Here is a 22,762-nt window from a genome sequence, read left to right on the forward strand (position 1 = left end):
ACTTCGTTTATCCACGATCCAAACTTCCTGACATAAAGAGTTCGGAGTTAAGTTATTTATCGTATTTCATTTGTCTCCAACTCGACAGTTACAAACAGCAATACCGACAACCTCCTGTAGTTTTGATATTTTAATGTTTACATGTTTTATATTTGTAAATACCTTTTATTTATCTTAATTAATTTTACATTTTTTTTTGTCCTTCAGTTATATGTTGTAGGTATAGCAGGTCGACATCACTATTTGCTGCCATTTTACCTAACCTGTTTTACCAAATAAGCTTATTTCTCTTTGAGCTTAATTCATCTCATGGCGCTCATGTTCTTACACTAACATTGTTGGGTATGTTTTCATAGCACCAAGGTTAATCTTCAATTATAGCCCAAATGAAACCCAAAATGTACGCTTATATATTATTTCCACCAAACTGTGCGTAATTCGGCAAAAGATATAATAGGAAAATTAGAAGTGCCGCAAAAAGTAAACACAATTTCAGCTTGTGCATTTTAAAATGTTTTTTTTTTTTTCAACAGGATAGCTAGAAATTAAATGACTTGAAATTGCGAAATCAATTTCCATTTAGTAGCATTTATTAATTTACTTGAATAAATAGCCAAAAATATCCCCAAATAAACGCCGTCATGCGGTGTGGTCACCTAACTGCAGTTCAGCTGCTTACACGGAAGCATAGTTAATAGAGGGAAATGGTTAGGAAGCCCGGCAAACATCAAAGGAGCAAACAATGAGGCCAAGACTTAGGTTGGAAGGTCCATGACCGTGCACATCTTTTGTTTTGCTCTCATACACTATGCATGAGTTACGTAATCCAAATGTTTTTATTGGTTTGTTGCTTGAACAGACGTTCGATGTATTTTGTCAGGTTTTGTGCACGGTCAATCCCCAAAATAGCGAACAATAACCTATAACAAAGAACATTGACGGGCTTCCCAACCATTTTCCTCTATTAACTATGTTAAAACAGATACAAACTACACAATTAGCCAATCAGAACTCAAATTAACTACACGTAACCAGAGTTAAGCGCGGATTAAGAAAGTGAGGCGAGTGTTGTTTTTTTTTTTTTTAACCAATCACAGCTGAGCAAAGCAAAATCAAAACAAAACAACAAACTTCTTTGCGAGATATAATGTTAAATATTCATACTCGGCATAAGCATGAATGCGTTGTTGGTATTCTTGAAAGTCAGTGCTCCTTCGGTTAAAATGGACAAAACAATAATAAAATTATCATTACTAATAATTCAGTAGTTATTGAAACTATTGTGATTAATTTCCATTGGTTAATAACACACATTTAAAGTCTTAGGAGCATATTATAAGAATTGTAAGAATTGCCTTTCTTTCGGTACAAGTTGTGCGTTTCACGAAGACCCTGAAAACTTCCCGACCCTCAAAAGCCATTTGTAAAATCATGAACCACTAAGACTACAAACCTGTCATTTTAACACATTTTTAACACGCTTAGAAACTTGTTCTATGTCAAGATAAAGTATAATTTATCGCGCCGGAAATTGGCCCAATAAGTTTTAGAGCTTGCGAAAAACGCACGCATTTCTTTAAAGTCAAAAATATATATATTTCGGGCCCCAAAAGGCATTTGCTAAAATATGAACCCCTCACTCTACAAAGCTATTGTTTTAATATGTCATTACGATGAAAGGTGTCTAAACTATACTAAATTTTTTGCTCTAAAACGTCTTTGTTTTTAACATACAATGAGATTTATCGTGCCCGAAATCGACTCGAAAAGTTTCTGGGCTTTCGAGTAAAGTTCACCAGAACAGAATGCGAAGCCGCCGAGTCAAAACACATTACACGTCTTAACAAGCTTAAGAGATCATTTTTTAACTTTAACGTTATTTACGACTTATGGTAATTTTCTTTATTTCTTCACGCCTAACGATAATTTTTTGTTAATTTCGCGGCTCACGGTTTACCCAATTGATACCCTTTTAAAACCTTTTTCTTGCTTTCTGAGCGCGAGAATCGATTTCTATGTTTTTCTTCAAACAGAAGCGCTTCTCCCCTAATAGGTTTACAGTTTAACCAATACCTATCTATTCACACGTGCTATACATGCTGGATTCTTACAGAAAGCCTTAAACAGAATGGTGATTCAATTCAACATCATAATTTTGTGCATGGCGCTCGTAGTAGGGTAGAATAGGCAGATACTTAGCAAATTTGAAAAAACTGAAGCGTTTGAGACCAAATGGTAGATCATAGACATCCATGGAAGCTGTTCGGTACTCCTGATCGTCATCCTCTTCTGGTGGATGGTACATCCAAGCCTTGATCCCCCGCTCCTCAACAGTGCCAGGGATGGTGTTGTCCAGGATTAGTGCCACTAGACATCCCACCGCCATGGTTGTTGTCAGCAATACATGCACTACCTGGTCAATTTCTGCGACACCTAAAAAGATTAAAGTGGTAAAACCAGTTATGCTTTCTTGACTACAATCCCGCTAACTTATTATATCTATGAAAAATTGTGAGCTGTAAGTCCGAGTGAAGCAAGGAGGAGAGGGATTTTTCTTGCAATAAATAAAATAGTTCCATAACTGGAGCTAAACAATTTCTCTCGTAAGTGCTCACTTTGTACTTCAACAATGTATTTTACAATAAAGCATCAAATGGGAAGTTCTGATTCCTAGCCAGAAGTAAACCCTCAGCGTACAAGAAAACTTAAGTCCTAAGCATGAAAAAAAAAGGTAAGACAGATTAAAAGGTTAAACAGGTTTTCTGTAAAGAAAGACTATTCAGCAAAGCTACACTAAAACTTCCGTTGCTCTGAATAACGTATAGTCATCGTCATCTGAAGTAAACCCTACCTGTGTCAATCGCGTTTGGATGTTGTCCCATATAGTGCGGAACGGCCAGTGCAAACACAAGGGAAAATCCAACAATGAACAAGTTTCTGGAGGAATTCATATCAGCATACTGCAGATTGGAGATTCCAACAGAGGTGATCATACCGAACATGACCATGAAAACTCCTCCGATTATTGGTTCCGGGATGGTTACAAATAAGGCGCCAAATTTTCCAAGAACACCAAATGTCATCATCACCAGTCCGGCATACTGGATAACGCGAAGGCTTCCAACCTGATACGAATAAGGTGGATGGGAGCACACGTTAGATGCTTACCAAGGAAAATTCTTCATATGGTCAACAAGTGAGAGTTTAGGCTTCCATATATATGATTTGTTTTTTTTAAATATTTACATCCGGATTAGTTTTAGCTAAACTGAACAGGTTTTCGACTTCCACGCCTTTACTATTATCTTACTACTTCGGAATTGTGGTTTTAAATGTAAAAATAGTTGGTTTTGATTTTATTGGATAGTTCTTGTCGTTCTTGTTGTTGTTATTTACATTTGTCTTGGTTTGTTATGGCTAACTCATGATATGCCTTGTAATCTGACTTGGTCGAGGTGGGCATAAAGATAATAAAGCCTGCCACTTTCTACCTAAAAGACAGCGGCTCGAAACCGTGTTGTGTTCTTGACTAAGATATCCGACTAGACAGCTGGGCAAGCAAACAAAATGGGCCAGAGGAACATAGGCCAAGAGGAGTGTTAGCCGGGTAGCTTCTGATAAGCACCTTTGGCTTGACACAGCGGGCTAGTCCTATTTCTGGTTTCTTCCTACTATAAACTCGAAGTTAAACAACAAAGACGTACACTCGTTGTATTGTATCTGAGCCTTTTCCCTGTGCTTTTAACCATGAGCTGCAAAGATCGTGTTTCGCAAGCAATACTTAAAAATCTGCAAAACGTAGAAAGCAATAAAAATTTGTTTTTAACCTTGGTGATACCGATTGCCCCAATATTTTCAGCGTAAGAAGTTGTATCAATTCCGCAACCAAAAGCTCCCGCCAAAAGACATCCGACACCCTCAGCACCAATTCCACGATTCATTGCATGTCTGGGGGGTGGAGGAGCTCCTGACATTCTCGCGCAGGCGTAGTAATCACCGATGGATTCTAAAAGTGAGGCCAACAACCCGCAAAGCATCCCAAACGTTCCTGCAAAACTAACAGTTGGCGTTCCCCACTGACCTGTAGATGATAATAAGTTAACAGCCACAACAAGTTAGAGCGTCAAAACTGCTGAATAAAAGAAAACAGTTACAACGGAAGCGACGTAAACCTACACTTCTTATTACCTGGGTATGGTACTCTAAACCACTTGGCTTCTTTTAACACTTCAATTCTGGCGTCAGTTCTTGCCTTGTACTGGGGATTGCTGGGATCATCTGGAAAACCCCCCGCTGCAGTGACTATAGCGCAGATCATCCACATTACCAAGATCGCCAGAATAAGCTGTTGATTATTATACCTCAACTTTATATATAAGCTTTCAGTATTTTGACTGAATCATTAAATGTAGTAAATGTACATTCAGGCATGCGGGAGACAAGCAGGAAGTAATGACAAGAAGCAAATAGCAATTGCTAATTCAGATTTCTATGTTCAAGACAAAAGAAAACATTTAAAATAACTGATTTCGAAGCACTTCGTCACTAGCCACGTTTAATCGACTTCTATTGTGTTTTTAAAAAAGCAAAAGAGATATGGAAATTTCTTGATACGTATGGGGCTAATCCCCAAACGTTTCTTCTAAAATTAAGTTTTTGGTGAGATTTTAAATAACTTTGTTGATGTTGATCGTCTGCTTACGAAACTTGGTAGGTTAGCATAAGACAACATGCCAAATTGTCAATCATTTTGAAAGACTTGCTTGTAGAACTTGTCATTATATGACGTCATAATTGATGACGTCATACTTTTGTTAAAATTAAAGTTTGAAATTTTCTCAGTTTTCTATTGTTCAGGATAGAGGGCGTCAATAGAAGTTGAAAACAGAAAATAGTATGTACATACGACAAATACTGAATGAATGGGACCTCCCCCTTCTGAAATAAACTTAACTTTGACTGGCTTTTTGTCTTAATAGTAGTGCAATTGACATTGCAAATTGGTTGTATTAAATATAGAAAGTAGAAGGGAAAAGACAATCATGGAAAAATATATTTTCTGTTATTCCTGGAAGCATGAATGCAGATTTGTGACGTAATAAAAGGTCACGACACCGAAAAGTCCTTTGTCATTATATTCTCCTGGAGGCAAAACAAAAAAAAAAAAACGATACGATTTTTAGGAACATTAATAAGTCTTTTTTTACCAAAATACCAGCTCAGCTAGAAACCAAGATACCAAGTACATTATTTTTACAAAAAAGTATGGAAAACTATAGTTCCGGAGCGCAACACTGATCTGTTTTTAACTGGCAATTAACTCGGGAACAAAAAATCATAGCGATAAACGGTTTTCAGTCTTGATACCCACTTTCAGAAAAATACTTTTTCAAATTGTTCTTTACTGGTTTTTGTGACGTCATCCTTTATGACGTCACTATGACACTATCACTTTGTCACTATTCCTCAGCTTAATTTGAAGTGCACATCACTTTAAGCTAACACCACAAGTTTAGTATAATAATGTTGAAAATAACCAAAATTAGTTTTCTTGAAACATTTGGGGGATGGTTTGGCCCCTACGTGATAAGGCAAAGTACCTGAGGCGAAACCTGAAAATTAAACGTTTTTCACTTTTTTAAATGCACCAAAGCATCCCAGGAGGCCACATAGGAGCAAGGGCGGTCCACTGAAAATTACAGTAATTGCATTAAGCGATAGACAGAAATAAATACTGGTTTGGAAGCGTAACTGCCCCCACAGGGGTCCGGCCCAGAGGCGACACAAGAGGAGGCAACTTATAAGTCACCAAGTAGGTAATGTGGTGCATTCAACAAAAGTAACCGGAAAAATCTCGATTTTCGTTAATGGGGCTCGCAAAGGATTGCCAACACGGTTGCAAAGGATCAACGGAAGAGCCGAAAGTGCCCCAAAGGATAAAAACCCTTATGCCGTCGCATTGTGTCGCAGGAAACATTTTTTGTTTGAAGAATTGGCTGAAACGTGAACCTGAAATGAAATGCCGAGAATGTAATCACTAAAAGCATTACAGGCGCTCTATCCAGGGAAGTGAACCGAACGTCGTGAAAACAAGAGGAAATCGTTTGCATCTTACGATGTAGGTAAACAGAAACGTGAACATTGTCCTGCAATACAAGGTGATTTAACTCGCTTAAAAACTATCAGTATTTGATCCAAAGAAAGGGTCGAAAAAGGATCAAAAACTGTTTTATCGATTCTATGATCGAGGCTTTTGGCGGGAAATTATTGTAAGTTCATTCTGAATGTAATTAGCTTGCGTAGACTCACCACGAATTAAAAGTTCAAGTGTTCTGCCTGTTTTCGTGATATAATTTCTGGTAACCTATAAAGCCTACCAATACCCGAACGCACTCGTTAAAATGTATTATTACCGCTTGTTTACATATTCGACTTGTACTTGTGATTTTTTTTTTTAAGATAGGGCGATGACATACAACAATGTCGTGACCTTGAAAAAATATATATATACAAAGGCAGGAGCAACTATATTGAGAACTATTACTAAAGAAAAAGAAAACGTACCCGAGTGTATTGTTGAGTTCTATAAGAGAATCTGCATTGGTTTTAACTAATACCTGAGAATTGGTCAAAATTTGAACTGTCAACTGAGAAATGACGCGTTTTGTAACTGTTGCCCGAGATATGACACCTGAAAAAATTACTGACAGTTGGATTGAAATTTGAACTGATACCTGAGACATGGCCAAAAATTTAATCGATAACTGAGAGTAAAGCATCCCAATGCACACTTTCTATACAAGCAAGCGTGAATTTTTAAGAACACGAGATAAATGCATAGAGAAGCACAAGGCGCAGCCGAGTTTTTCTTTTCGCACTTCTCGAGAGTTCTTTAAAATACCCAAGAGCTTATAATTATAACTCAACAAACAATGCACGAAAATGTTAAGCGCTCAAACATAGTCTATAATCTTGATCACCTTGCAGCTTCTAATCAAAGAACAATGGTCACTTAACAAGAGCCCTAACTAAAGCTTTTGTGCAGTCGCATTATCGACATTATTTTGCTTAGTACGTTGACAAGTTTATGTAATAGCAAACATTCAAACACACTCACTGAAAATGATGTAAACAAAGGGTAGCGACTGATATAGAAGCCACGTTCTTTACTGTAAGCAGGCACTGGAATCTCACATTTGTTCAGAAATTGTGAAAACAGTACCAATAACACAACAGCTCTAAAATGAAAAACACGTTAAAGAAAGTGTTAATAAGCAGCTCCTTCATTAATGGTCCAGGTCATTTGGGCCTCAGTTACGCAACCATATCCCAGTATCATAGGTGTTGCTTATTTTAGTGATTTGTAATCATTAATCCTTTTCTCAAGAGAGTGAGAGTATGATTCTAGAGCGGTAAATGAGTAAAAACTCTGCTTCACCAAGGACTTGTAACCAATACACAAAAATCTTTCAAAATATTGATCAGAAACGTACTCTATGAAGACAGAAAAAAAAACCACGAATAGCAATTTTAAAAACGGCACTAAGTAATTTCCCATCTTTAAAATAGAGAGGTAATTATTTACCCCAATCGGGAGTATTCTTTGACAAAATAGCGGACTGAAAGAATGTGTTAAGTATACAAATTCAAAAAGACTATATTAGCAGAAATACTTGCGTCATTGAAATTATCCAGTGTGTGCCTAAAAAAAGAAAAGAATAATAATATATAATGTGATAAGGAACTGAGTTTTAGTTTTTAAATGGACATTGACTATAATTATTTACCAGCGCTCTCTGCTGCTACGTCAAACAGTGAAATGCCCATCAAGGTAATCGTCGGAGCAATAGTAAGAGGTCCGATGAAACGAAGAAGAAATCCAATCATACCAGTAAGAGAGACTGTAATTTGAACCAACGATGTCATCATTACGGCACCTTGCATCTGGAAAAAAAGAAGAAAAATGGATGTCTATGGGTTTTAAATTTTATGCAGTTTTCTTCGGCTTATTGGACTTTGCGAAACGAAACGAAACGAAACGAATTGAAAAATCTGTATTTTGCGAAGTGAAAAATCTGTACTTTGCGAAGTGAAAAATCGGTACTTTGCGAAATGAAAAATCTGCACTGCGAAATGAAAAATCTATACTTTGCGAAATGAAAAATCTGTACTTTGCGAAATGAAATATCTGCACTTTGCGAAATGAAAAATCTGTACTTTGCGAAGTGAAAAATCTGTATTTTGCGAAATGAAGATTCTGTACTTTGCGAAGTGAAAAATCGGTACTTTGCGAAATGAAAAATCTGCACTGCGAAATGAAAAATCTATACTTTGCGAAATGAAAAATCTGTACTTTGCGAAATGAAATATCTGCACTTTGCGAAATGAAGATTCTGTACTTTGCGAAGTGAAAAATGTGTACTTTGCGAAATGAAAAATCTACACTTTGCGAAATGAAGATTCGGTACTTTGCGAAGTGAAAAATCTGTACTTTGCGAAATGAAAAATCTGCACTTTGCGAAATGAAAAGTATGTACTTTGCGAAATGAAAAATCTGTACTTTGCGAAATAAAAAAAAAATATGTACTTTGCGAAATGAAATATCTGCACTTTGCGAAATGAAAAATCTGTACTTTGCGAAATAAAAAAAAATATGTACTTTGCGAAATGAAATATCTGCACTTTGCGAAATGAAGATTCTGTACTTTGCGAAGTGAAAAATGTGTACTTTGCGAAATGAAAAATCTACACTTTGCGAAGTGAAGATTCTGTACTTTGCGAAGTGAAAAATGTGTACTTTGCGAAATGAAAAATCTGCACTTTGCGAAATGAAAAGTCTGTACTTTGCGAAGTGAAAAATCTGTACTTTGCGAAATGAAAAATCTGCACTTTGCGAAATGAAGATTGTGTACTTTGCGAAGTGAAAAATCTGTACTTTGCGAAATGAAAAATGTGTACTTTGCGAAGTGAAAAATCTGTACTTTGCGAAGTGAAAAATCTGTACTTTGCGAAGTAAAAAATCTGTACTTAGCGAGGTGAAAAATCTGTACTTTCCCAGATTAGTGAATAATCTGCTAGCAGATTATTCACTAATCTGTAGGTTGCGCGCGCAATGCATGATGGCGGTGAAGGAAATTCAAGTTCGTCGATTCGCTTTTTCAACCAAGAAATAATTTGATCTAAGTTTAAAAAATGCTGGACAAAAAGTCTCAGAAGACACAAAATGACTACTAACAAAAATTGGGAAGGAACTACGAAATACTTTGAGGAAAAACCATTCAGCCGAAATTATCACAAGTTTTGAAACATGCAGGTAGAAATCGTTTTTCATTATTTTCTTTATCAGAAAAACAATGTATAATAAAACGATTATTAGATTTTGGTTTTTGTGATATCCGGAATAATCAAGGTCTCGGTAAGTGTTATCAGCCTCAGCCTTCGGCTTGGGCTGATAGCACTTACATTGACCTTGATTATTCCGGATATCACCAAAAACCTCATCCAATTTATAATTTGCAGGTGGTTGCAGCAGTTTCACAACATATACTGTAGCGATCGTCTTAGCGTGTCTGTCTAACAGTCCTAGCAATTTCCATTTCACTGAACCGTTTTATTACGTAGTTCTACTGCTTTCTGAGCAAGGCATCATTGTTGTCATTCTTTTGCTTATCATTTTTCTCTCAGACAATCTTGCGGGGCGTTTCAGTTATATTTTTGCTGCAATTGCAGCTTCTAAAACGTGCCTGTAGAATTCACGTCCAAATTTAGTTCAGCCAATGTTATTTTTTTCCTGCAAAAATGGAGGGTGAATGTCCAATAATTTTTCTTTTCCATTTTTATAATTAGTGCTTTTTTACACCAGCCCAACCATTCAGATATTATCGTAAAAATGAGGACCATACATTTACTTACAAGTCGCTTTGATTGAAACAAAGAAGCTATGAAAACATAGGTCTTCAGTGCGTATTTTAAATTGTTTCATTTTGGGAGCGTGAAAACCAATCCGGGCGATCACGATTTCGTTTTAAAAGTTACTTGCATGGATGGCCAGTGATGTTTTAAATTAATTCAGTTTCCAATCCTGTGGACGGCCTGACAGACGAATAGACAGAGTTGATTCGTTTTGGATACACGTTGTTTTAACTTACCTCTCTCATACGAATCTTCCAGATTTCATCATCATAATTTAAGGGCGTGCTTTCAGTCGAGTTCCCAACTCCTTGAAAGAAAAAAGCATCATTGTGTATTGGGATCAACAGTAGTGCATTTTTAATATATTTTAAACATAAGGGACATTTATTTTAAGCCGTACTTTTTTGGCGAGCAAGCCGATGTAGCGCTGATGTAGCGATGTACACGGTTCTTTCATTTCCATAGCTTTCAATCTTTGGACGAAATTCAAAGGTGTTATATATTATTCAAATGAAAGTTGCTGAGCAACTTCATATAAAGCTTTTTATTATAAGTCTGAGGATGAATTCTGATCTCATCCTGATAGAATCATAAGTTAGAAGCCCAAAGTACGACCAAAGCCCAAAGTACGACCGCCGACCGGTTAGCTCAGTTGGTAGAGCGCCGGACTACCGTGCGGGAGGTCTCGGGTTCGAGTCCCAGACCGGACCAACACTCATGGTCTTAAAATAACTGAGGAGAATATGCTGCCTTTGCAAAGATATCTGCAATGGTTTGATATTCTAGTCTTCTCGGATAACGACGATAAACCGTAGGCCCCGTCTCCTGTATCTTCAGTGTTATGGTCAGTAGGGGACGTAAAAGAACCCACACACTTATCGTAAAGAGAAGGGCATGGAGTTCCCGGTGTTGTGGTCTGGTCTTTGCCCATTGTGCTGTGTACTGTGAAATGCTCGGAGATATTAGCTGTATAAGCTACTCTGAAATCCGAGGGTAAACAAAGTGAGTATGTATGTATGTATGTATGTATGTATGTATGTATGTATGTATGTATGTATGTATGTATGTATGTATGTATGTATGTATGTATGTATGTATGTATGTATGTATGTATGTATGTATGTATGTATGTATGTATGTATGTATGTATGTATGTATGTATGTATGTATGTATGTATGTATGTATGTATGTATCATCAAATTAAGCTACAAAGCAATACTCTAGTATAGTGTTCTTTTTTTAGGACTTTTAGAAACTGAAGTTTAGGAGTTGATTTCCAGTTTTATCTTAAAGTGTTCCTGATGCACCTCCACACTAATCGACTAAGTTAATAAACGTTACATCCATTTGCTAAAAAAAGTACAACAAACTGTGAATAGGAAGCAAACTGACCGTCAAGATTTGGGCATTGAAACTTCGGCAAAGCTAAGATGGAAAGCGCCGGAGCAACAAAGGCTAAAGAGCCTCCCCCTTGGACGATAGGAAGCCTGCAAACAGTCATCTCCATTTAAGTAACATAAGTCAAACCAGCAATATCATCATAAAAAATGCTAAAAGTGCTTAAAATATTTCTTGTGTTAAGTAGGTGTTAAAGTGCTCTTACCCTACAGTCTTTCTTCCAAAGCCTACCTGACTCCGAACGTTGTCTGCAATAACGTTGCAATCCCAGACACAACAAATATGGTACTCAAGACTTCGCTGATGACAAGTGGGTCATTTTCAAAGCACATGGGGCGGCTAAGAATGAATGGAATGACCAGCGTTGATCCTAACATGGTCAGGTAATGCTACAATATAAGAAATGTAATGTCAGGCAATCACCTTGTTCAGGGCCTAAGCAACTTAAGTATGAATCTATCTTAAAGTTCGCGGTCACCGTACCTCACCGATTTCGCTAAACTTTGGCATGCAGTTTTATTTCAGGGCCCTCACTACCAAATGGGTATTAACCCTTTTCAGACCGGGCTTTTTTTACCTTCTCTGACCGGGGGGGGGAGGGGGGATTTAGAAGCCCCCCTATATATGTAACTTCCAGAATATTTAAGCAATCACAATGAAACTTATAGGATGCGCAGTATGTCCAAACATCTTTCTTTTGGTATAAGTCACGTGAGATGATGATGTCAAATCACGTGAAAAAAAGCCTGTGAAAATGCCGTTGCCATGGTAATATTACGTTCTTGACAAAACATCCTATCCTATCAAATTATCCCCAGATAAATTTTAGATAAACTCAGAAAGTTTGGCGGGGTTTAGTTGAATTTAAAAAGTTATAAGCGTTCAAAGTCATCGCGAGCCACAACCCCCCCTCCCCCCCCCCCCCCAACCCGGTCCTAAATAGGGTTAAAAAGTTTCATTTCTGTTTACTTTGAAAAATATCAATAAGGCCGATTTAAAGCCTTTGTGACCGTCTTCCAGCATGGCGAACCTAAGGTGTTCTTATTACTTCGACACTGAACCTGCCGTCACAGTTTCCCGATCATGCTTGGTAGAGCTATAAAGAACTATCTTTCTTCTATCAATTTATTAAAATCGATCCGTCATGTTGGCGGGCCGTCAAGGACGCTACAAATCGGCCTTATCCATTTGGTAGTTAGGGCCCTAAAACAAAACTGCATGCCAAATTTCAGCGAAATCGGTGAGGTATGGTGGACGGCCAAAGTGCAAATCTTACAGACTATGAAACTTAAGATTAAGTGGTATTTTCTGCAACTATTCCCTGTGGCGGTTTGTGGCCCGTACTATTATGGATCGATCGGGCAAAGACGAATTAAAGAGCACAGGGAAAACCATGATGCTGGAGCAGTTGCAAAAAATCCTGTCTAATCTTAAGTTGCTCTATGCAACCGGGTCGAGACCGTTTCACAAAAACTTAAACATACCGTACTTACCTGCAAACCCAACAACAAGCAGATGTACCATGGTGGATTCTCGTCGATCAAGTACGACAACCCAAGAGCTCTTTTTTTCGTCTTCGGAATTGTTTGGTCACGTTGTTCTAGTTGGCAGTGGTTGGTCTGATCGGCCTTGTCAGCTTCTTCTTCTTTCTCCTAACCAAGAAAGGGCACTGAATCAGAGCTCCCGGGTCAGAGCTGAGATTACTTTGATATTTGTTTTTATTACTTTGGTATTTATTTACTTTGGTATTTATTAAAATTGTTGTCATAGTCACCATGTTGTGACGGTTGTTGTTATTCGTTGTTGTGGTTGTTTTTATCACAAGAGGACAGAAATGGTTTCACTTTAAGTATCGTTTCACGAAAATTAAAATTTTACCAGGTTAATAATACAGTGTTATCAATTCAGGTCGTCAAATTAAGATAGTAGTAAAATAAGAAAAGGTTAAATGAACTAGCACCCGCCTGAAGCCTGCCAACTTCAATAATTACTCCTGTGGGACTTAATGTTTTATCGTTTGCGAAAAAAATATCATTTAACTTTGGATCTTTTTAAACATAAAGCACTGGCGGGAGATTCAAAAGGTCCCACGAGGGTCGCCAAAGGACAAATTTTGAGAGAAAGCTGAGAAGCTCAGGCGGTACACCTTTTAGAAATTGGTAGTACCTGGAAATGTTTTTGTTTACCCATTGTGTTTCTAGTTTCTACCAGAATTTTTTCCCGTTTTTCTGCTGTTTACAGGTATCACTCGTTTTGTTTCGGGTTTATTTTTATTTTTCGACCAGTTCTTGACAAAGGGCGCGGATTATGGCGCCATAACTGAAGGAAACCTGTTGCGTTTAAAGTTAAGGTTTGTTTGAAATGCTAAACCAATTCTAGTAAATTACATGGGATACCGTAGTCGAGGAGCTGTATGTCCCCTCAGGTGCTTTTGATAGGGTGTCCTCCACGCAAACAAGCACCTGCAAAATGAAAAAGGCAGATTCTGATTCCAAATTGGTGTACAATGCTTGCATGATACATATTTCAACACAAGAGCTCTTGTCTGAGAAAACAACGTGGCAAAAGCGCGCAGAGGACGCAGAGATAAAAAAAACTCGAACCAGACAGCATCCGAAGGTCCGCTTGTTTGACGTCTTCGTTTTTTAATTTTTCCTTACTATATTAAGGTTTCGACGTGGTTATTTTATGGGGAAGGAAGGTAAGGCAGGACTTTGCTTATCAGTTAACAGAATTTCGATCACGCGATCAAATCATACTTCGGACCAATTATCACTTAATTGAGATTGTGTTGTAACAGATTAAAATTGTTAGCAAACCTGTATTTAAAGGAATGTGTTTAAAGTGTAAAGGCGCTGCGATAATGTATGCGCAACAGGAAAAACACGACGCGTAACTTTTGCGTTTATTGTACTTGGGCGGCCTGTGGTTACTCGAAAGCGATAAAAAAATCAGTTTCACTAAAATTGTGGGTCTGTTTGACATCTATAGAGCGCTATAGGCTGTCCCCTCGTTTGACTTACCTCAATTCTGTGTTCCTCCATTGCCGTATCTTTTCGCAAGTGTTGTTGCAGTGTGATACGTTATGCTGAAAGTAAATTAAAGACACAGATCTAGAATTGAAACAAACATCATAGGCCATATTGAGTTCTACATCAGGCATAAGGTTCGTTAGATATTTATTCATGACCGCACACTGCTAAATTCTTTGTCACATTCTCAGACACCACATCCCTCCTTTTACCAATTAATTAGGTTCAAGGAGGCCGAAATCATGACTGATATTTTTTAGCTTGAAACATATTTTAATACCTTGGTCGAAATCGATTCAAAACAGATTAAACCTGAGAGCCAATTTGGCTAACCAAAATTAAATCAAATCGAAAAACAATTCTCTTAAAGCAAATCAAAATTTTTGAATCTAATTATTTCCAAATTGGGCAAGCATGTAGTCCGGTTACATATTAATTATATAGCTAGTAGTCACCCAATCCAGCGTAAACAATAAATATATGTCCAGAATGGGAAAAGCATTCAACAATACCATGCATATTACATCACATGCAACTCACTCAAAGCATTGTCTTCACAAATAAAACTTAAACAAAACAGTGCAATTGTATTCATCTGAATTTGCGAAGTGAGTGAAAACACTGCATCAATTAATGAAAGTCGTAAACAAAGTGTCCGAAGAGCGTTACAATTTCTTGAATCTGACATTGTCCTTTCCACTAGCTATCTCGTTCGTACTTCACCACCGTCTTTTCTTTTCGAATTTCAGCAAAACAACGAAAAAAGAATTGCATCTAGCTCATGGCGATGAATATCTGACAGATTTCTTGCTTCGCTTCGCTGAACTATCGTTCACCCAAGTTTTGTACTATTGGAGGTTTTTTTGCATTTTAGGGGTTTTGCTTCTTAGTGTAGCTGACTTTTCTTCTGACAACGTAGAAAATTTCTCTTTGGTACTATTGCTGACAAGCTCAAAAAGAATGAAAAAAAAAATAGCAAACTTGCCTTAGAAAATTCCGCCATTCTCGACTAACAATGCGACAAGGTTACAGGGCTGACGCTATGCTTTGTGCTAATTGGCTATAGCTAATATCCGTCATATGTTGTTTCTTCTTCGATTTGATTGGCTGAGACAAAACTGTCTAATTTTTCTTAAATTGGACAGTTTGTGCATTTTACCTGAAAGTCCTAATTGAAATTATCCAAATTAAATGCCAGATTGGACAGTTCTCAGAAATTAAGGGAAAAAAAAGCTGCTTTGACAATATAGGATTTACTGACAGCTATGTAATTACCAATCAAATGAGTTGTCTTCTATGGGGCGCCAAGTGTAAAAAAATTATTTGGCAAAATTATATCAAAATTATGTTAAAATGATATAAAAAAATTATATTATTTCATATAAATCATCAGGTTTTACTAATAATTATTTGAAATAATATTTGCATCCTTAATTAATGTTTTCATAAAATGTAAAACCTATGTTACATTATTTCAAACAATAAAACTGGCCTTACTAAATTTTATCAAACCATACTAGTCCAAAGATATCTCTTATTTGAAATAATTTATCTTCACTTGCAAAATTATATCAAACCATGCTACTCCAAAGATAGCTTTTATTTGAAACAAGAAGCTTGAGAAGCTTGAGAAGCTTAAAATCGGGCGCTTAATAATTAGCTATCTGTTTTGACTTGAAAGGCAGGGTACAGTACAGTAAAAATCACTGGAAAAACAGTCACTTAAACCTATTCAGGCCGGGGAGGGGGGGGCCTTTGAGGCCCGCGCTGACTATGGACGCTTATAACTTTTTCAAGATTCAACCAAACGCTGCCAAACTTTGCGCGTTTATCTAAAATTTATCTCGCAATAATTTGGTAGGATTAGTTATTGTGCCAGTAACTTGAAATCACCATGGCAACGTCATTTTGACAGGCTTGTTTTCCCAAATTTGAATTTTTCGTGTTTCTATTTAATAATGAAAATCTGGAATGTTTTCAAAATTGCATTATTGCTTAATGACATAATGGTCTCAATTTATAAAAATATATTTCGCACAATACAAATAAACGATTGAACTAGACGTCTAGAAAATATAAATTTGTAACACTTAGCAAAGTGCAGCCTTTTCGCAATACTTAATAAAGGCGGAGTTTTTACCTGAAGACCAATTTTTCCAACGCTTTAGGTGGCTGACGCATTTCAGTATTTTCCAGCCCTTACACTTTAATGGAACAGTATACAACTCCTAATCAGGTACCTACTATTGTCAAGAAAATGATCACAACTTATTGACCAATGATTAGGTATTTGTTTCATAGCATTACTGTAATAGCAACTGGTGAAGAATAGTAGTACTGACCCAAAGTATAAGGGCTGGAAAACACTAAAAACCATTTCAGCCGCGTTTCAAGGAATCCAAAAAAGCTTTATCCCATATATATTTGCTTTGCAGTATTTTGTTAATTTTTGGACGATTTTGGGGGATGTCTGGGAGGCCATAGTTTTTCTCAAAGGATTAGTAAAATTTAGACAAATAAGAAATATTGGAGATTTAATGTGATTTTAAAATTTGAATTTGAAGTTAAAAATTGATGGACGGACACCAAACAGTCTCCTGACAACCCGGAGTGCTCTTGCGAGGGGTCAACTGTTTGGAGGTGTTTCCATTCTTTTCTTCAATCCCTTCTTTAAATCTCTTAAAGTTCCATTCAAATTCAGGTAGAACCCCACCTTAAGTTTTGTTCTTGTGAGAAAACAAAGGAAGTCAAAGGTTGCGTGATATAACCAAGCATGGATTTTAATTCTCCCTCCCTTTCCATCTCCTTAGCATTTCACCCCCACTTGTCCCTCCCTTTCTACTCTCATTCAATTTAATGTTTGTTTACATTTCCTAACCAATTCAGTATCGTACTAATCTGTACCAAGCAATCAGATAATAACAGAAATTTGCCTTAATTTTGATCTCCCATACCAAGACCTTAGAGTATAAACCGCTAATAAAACAAAACACACTTAATAATAATTCTCTGAGGTTATACACCTTGCAGTATTAACGTACTCGTACTAAGGATTCTTACTGATCAACATAGAAAATAAGTTCACAATGGTTTGTTCCCAAAACGTTTTTTACTGTACAGAAGGTCTGTATATTGACCTGTAACTTGTATACCGTATTGAAAAATTCAGAACGAACCGACTTCTGCCCGCTACCATGATATCATGTTGAAAAATTAGCTCGTTCGAAACAGCCGTTTACTGGCAGTCTTTGAAAATCCTGAATTTCGTCAAAATGAGCCAAAATAAAGTTTTAAAATTTCCTTTATCAATATGGTTCTTATCTTTTTATTCAATTCTATGAACTGCTTTTATGCAGTACTGCAGTCCACAAAGATTTCAATTTCCTCAAAGTTTCGGGACAAATGGATACAAAATATTTCGTGCAGAATGTAATTTGATTAAGCGAATGTTTTCACGTCTGTAAAAACTTTAAGCAGTGAACGAAAAACCGTTTTGTTTTCATCGACGAGAACCACTTTCAAATAGTTAATGCATAAAAAATAACAATCAGATCAGAATACAATAATTATTAATGTAAGGTCTCGCTATTATGTCTCGGCAGAGATACTTCTTTTTTGCAAGTTCAAATGTATGCAAATTTCGTGTGAAATGTAATTCGATTCCATTGTCTTGTTTACAAACTCTTTCTTAAGAAAGTTGTATTTTCGTGAATAAAACCCATTGGCCTGTTTTGTTTTCCTGATCATGTTTGTCTGTGATTTTTACAAAACATGTGGTCTTTTTTTCGGAACTTTAAGTTGTACAAAAATTTCTATTTTGAACACAGATGTCACTTCCGGAATTTCTCATCTAAAATTCAATTGGTATTTAATTATAATTTTCATTCAATAGCTTTACTGATCTCGTAAAAAATTCCATTCAAGTTCACACCAATACTGTACATTGCCAATGTTTTGCTGTCGTCTTGAGAAGTGTCTTACTAACGTCACTAGTCAAATCTAAAATATATCCAAACCATCTTGTGCAAACATTCTACTCTTTGTGACAGGCGACTTTGACGCCCAACTGTGCGGAAATGAAAATCGACATACCCTTCTTGCTAAATATATAAAAAATAGTTTTAAAGTGGAGTCCGCCTCAAAAAAATGTACCGCCAGATCACACTGCTATTTGTAGAAACCAGCAAAGCGTCTAGTTTCAAAGTTTCCCACAAAAACATTGCGTGACATGAATGACGTTACCCCTTTTATTTACAAAAATAGCTTCAACTTGTCAAAGCAACTACAGTTTCACAATGGTGATTATTAGTACTTTACCCCTTAAGCTTTTTTCTCTGTCCTCCCGCCGAAGCGAAGAAGAGAAACAGATTGCAGATTAGCCCAAAAGTCGACCCAGTGTTCCTACAACGATTTACTGTCAAAACTGAAATGAAACCGATTGGCCCAGGCTATCCCCGTCATTTTTAGCCGACAGAAGACTATCGTCTAGGACGACCAAAGGGTAAACTATAAATCGGCCACGCCCGATTAATAATTTATCTTCACTTGCAACATTGTTTCAAACCACGATTTTTATTATTTTCATGATTTCAAACAATTTTTCTTTGCTTCTTCATCATACAATTCATGGTTTCAAATAATGCGTTATATCATATTATTCATGGTTTCATATAATGCGTTGTATCATATTATTCATGGTTTCATATAATGCATTATATCATATAATTCATAGTTTCATATAATGAATTATATGATATAATTCATGGTTTCATATAATGCGTTGTATCATATAATTCATGGTTTCATATAACGCATTATATGATATAATCCATGGTTTCAAATAATGCGTTATATCATACAATTCATGGTTTGAAATAATGCATTATATTATATAATCCATGGTTTCAAATAATGCGTTAATGAATGAATGTCAGAATGAATGTCACGTGGAATGAAACCATGAATTAGATGAAGCCGTGCATTATATGATATAACACATTATATTAAATCATGCATTATATGATATATACCTCTTATTAATCGAGTTCGAGGTCCGTACTGTAAAATACGGACCGAGTTTTTCCCGTCGATTTATGGCCCAAGCGCGAAGTGCGCGGGCCATAAATCGACCGGAAAAAAACGAGGATCCGTATTTTACAGTACGGACCGAGAAAACGAGGTTAATAAGATATTTATTATATCTCTCACTCTGGAGAAAAGAAATCATTTCAAGTCAAGCGTGCGGGAAGCGGCTTCGTTTGGCTGACGTACGTCAAAGGCGAAAGGACGAGTGAATTTAATTGGCTTTCGTAAACAATTCGGCCGTCTAATAGCTCGATTGATAAGCGTATAAACATAGTTTGAATCCAGCCTTCACTACTTTATTTCTGCAATTAGTTTTACAGTAATTTCAGTGACAGGATGAAAACTAGATACAGTGCAAGTTTCCTTTGGAATAACTTCTAACGAAAGTGCCGCGATTGACAACATGTTTTTATTAGCTTAACAAACTTTCGAAAACTTATGGCAGTGTTTCTAGAAAATACTGAACGAAAAAACACTTATAAAGTTTGAAGGAACTACTTAAAAAAAGCCCAAGATATCGCCGTCCACGTAAAGCTAAGTTGTGTCTTCCCTAGAGGTGCTAGGCGGCGTTGAATGCTCCGTTGATAGCTTGAAATGCTGTCTGGCTCGTACTCATCGCATTTGCGTAGGTCTTTGAAAAACTTTCCAAGGAGCTTATCGGGTACGGTTTCTTCATGAAATGTTCCATCAGTCTGCTCTTGACAATAATTGTCGAACCCTTTCCATTCACTTGTCGTCTTCTTGACCGTGTTTGCAGATTTCTCGGCACTGATGAAACTTTCAAGTCTTGACTTGAATCCTGCTCGGGTTGCTCTAAGTCCGCCACATCAGGGAAGTTTTCTCCTCCCAACGGATCACAAAAAATGATTTTAAAGTTCGGTAGACCTTCTTCGCTTCGCCTTTTTTCCTCGCTTTTTTCCTCTGACTGCGAACGTTGTAGGACGTTTTGAAAATCATCTTCGCGAGACATTTCAACTTGCAAAGGCGTACGGCATACGGCATCAGGAGAACTCTCAGTCACATTTCGCGGGCCGTACTGCAGAATACGGCCCGTAAAATTGACCAATCACAGCGTGCGTACTATCTCAGAGATATAATAAAGTGCGTTATATGACATAATGTATTATATGACATAATGTATCATATGAAACCATGAATTATATGATAGAATGCATTACATGAAACCATGAATTGAAGTAACAAAGAAACATTATTTAAAACCATGAATGTAATGATAATAATGCATTATATCCATGGTTTCATATAATGCGTTATATCATATAAATCATGGTTTCATATAACGCATTGTATCATATAATGCATGATTTAATACAATGCATAATGTAAAACCGTGAATTATATGATATAACGCATTATTTTACACCATGGATTATATCATAATGCATTAATTGAAACCATGAATTGTATGATATAATGCATTATATGAAACCATGAATAATATGATATAACGCATTATATGAAACGATGAATAATATGATATAACGCATTATTTGAAACCATGAATTGTATGATGAAGAAGCAAAGAAAAATTGTTTGAAACCATGAAAATAATAAAAATCGTGGTTTGAAACAATGTTGCAAGTGAAGATAAATTATTTCAAATAAAAGCTATCTTTGGAGTAGCATGGTTTGATATAATTTTGCAAGTGAAGATAAATTATTTCAAATAAGAGATATCTTTGGACTAGTATGGTTTGATAAAATTTAGTAAGGCCAGTTTTATTGTTTGAAATAATGTACATAGGTTTTACATTTTATGAAAACATTAATTAAGGACGCAAATATTATTTCAAATAATTATTAGTAAAACCGGATGATTTATATGAAATAATATACTTTTTTTATATCATTTTAACATAATTTTGATATAATTTTGCCAAATAATTTTTTTACACTTGGCGCCCCATAGTCTTCCGCGCGCTCTCGGCCTAACCCAGCGATGCTGGATTTCCACTAATGCGTATTTTTTTACGTGCGTTTTAACGTGCGGAAAAAAAATTAGAGACAATTTATGAACGACTTGCGTAAACCTGTACGCAAGTCGTTCATACATTTTCTCTTAATTTGTTTCCCGCACGTAAAAAAATTACGCGTCAGTGGAAATCCATCATTAGACTCATTTCAATTCTGTACGTTTTCTGTTGCTTTTTAGAAAGACAATTACATTAAAATACATCATTTTATGTATTCGTCTTGCCAAGTTTACAAATTCATTTAGTTTCCGACCATGACAACGGCGGTTGCTTACAAAAATTCAAAGTTAACGTGGCCACTTGATCATGAATGTTCATATTATATAGGTTATAAAATGTACACAGATGAATGTTTTCTTTCTCTTTTCTTCTTTTTATATGTCAGTGTTATCATTATAAGATTCTGGCAACGCGAGTCATGTTTGATTATTATACCGGCCGGACATTCTTTAAACTGTTGAGCGAAGAAATAACACGGTTATAAGACTAATTGTGATTTCCAGATTAGAAACCTCCTGAAGAAAATAACAACCCAACTGGCTATAAAAGCAGCGAGCTACAGACTGATGAAGCTTTGCTTTCGCATCTGTGTATGTGGCGTCTGAACGGGATCGTTCAAAATTTCACACCCCCAGTTTCCACTAATTATTTATAGCAGCACTACTGCCAAATTCTACTTTGATCGGGAAAACACGGCCCAACAAGCTTCTCTGAGCTTAACGTGTTTAAGTAAAGATAGGTAAGGTGAGGCGATGTTAGAAAAAATTTCTGTTACACTATATATTATATCAACGATCTAGAATAAAACTACAAACGATGAAAGTTGATTTAATTGAAAACAACGACAGCTAATAAATACCTTTTAAAATATACAGAAGATAAAATTTGTTTCGATTCGAATTATTAACAGCTGGGTCGGCCCTGATATATCACGTTAAGGCCGTGCAAAGAAACAGATTTGAAAACTAACTTTGGATCTTACCTGATTTTTCTCTGGCAATCACGATGATACGGCGTACTGGCGTTAAACAGCGTTCTATCTTTAGGACGGTTATTTAAACAAGTGATAGTGGGGGATATGCTAAAACATTTTTCTTTCTAATACCGCGTTGTAATAACATCTCGAATCAGGTTATTGGCTGCCTAAGGGGTTCGGGTAGCAGCTCTCGCATGGCCTAACATAAATGACTCGTTCCTTTCGAGAGAACACAATAGAACAAATAACATGAACACTGCCCCTTGCCCCAGAAATTAACAATATGAACTCCTACATGTACATACACAAGAGGACCAGTAGAATAAAGCTTGCGAGATCTGGATGCAACACCGCGTTTCATTGC

General features: G+C 36.5%; 1 protein-coding gene, 1 long non-coding RNA gene and 1 other non-coding gene across 3 annotated transcripts in view; 2 read left to right on the forward strand and 1 right to left on the reverse strand.

Moving 5' to 3' along the window:
• LOC144632931 (uncharacterized) overlaps positions 1-22,762 on the forward strand; it is a 113,853-nt gene that overhangs the window by 58,807 nt on the left and 32,284 nt on the right. The gene's annotated exons all lie outside the window — the stretch shown is intronic.
• On the reverse strand, positions 141-22,487 carry LOC144632928 (solute carrier family 23 member 1-like). The gene is made up of 14 exons (XM_078491689.1): positions 22,405-22,487; positions 14,335-14,399; positions 13,708-13,773; positions 12,805-12,963; positions 11,543-11,700; positions 11,255-11,400; positions 10,149-10,216; positions 7,788-7,944; positions 7,678-7,702; positions 7,118-7,238; positions 4,189-4,345; positions 3,828-4,081; positions 2,852-3,125; positions 141-2,433 (listed from the first exon to the last, which is right to left on the reverse strand). The coding sequence occupies exons 2-14, from the start codon at positions 14,353-14,355 to the stop codon at positions 2,120-2,122; spliced, it is 1,920 nt and encodes a 639-aa protein (XP_078347815.1). The 5' UTR covers positions 14,356-14,399; positions 22,405-22,487; the 3' UTR covers positions 141-2,119.
• Positions 10,550-10,623, forward strand: Trnag-acc (transfer RNA glycine (anticodon ACC)). Its single transcript has one exon. It is a non-coding gene; the product is annotated as a tRNA-Gly (tRNA).

Source organism: Oculina patagonica, chromosome 12 (assembly GCF_052425735.1).
Source record: "Oculina patagonica isolate OP01 chromosome 12, crgOcupat, whole genome shotgun sequence".
Taxonomy (NCBI): domain Eukaryota; kingdom Metazoa; phylum Cnidaria; class Anthozoa; order Scleractinia; family Oculinidae; genus Oculina; species Oculina patagonica.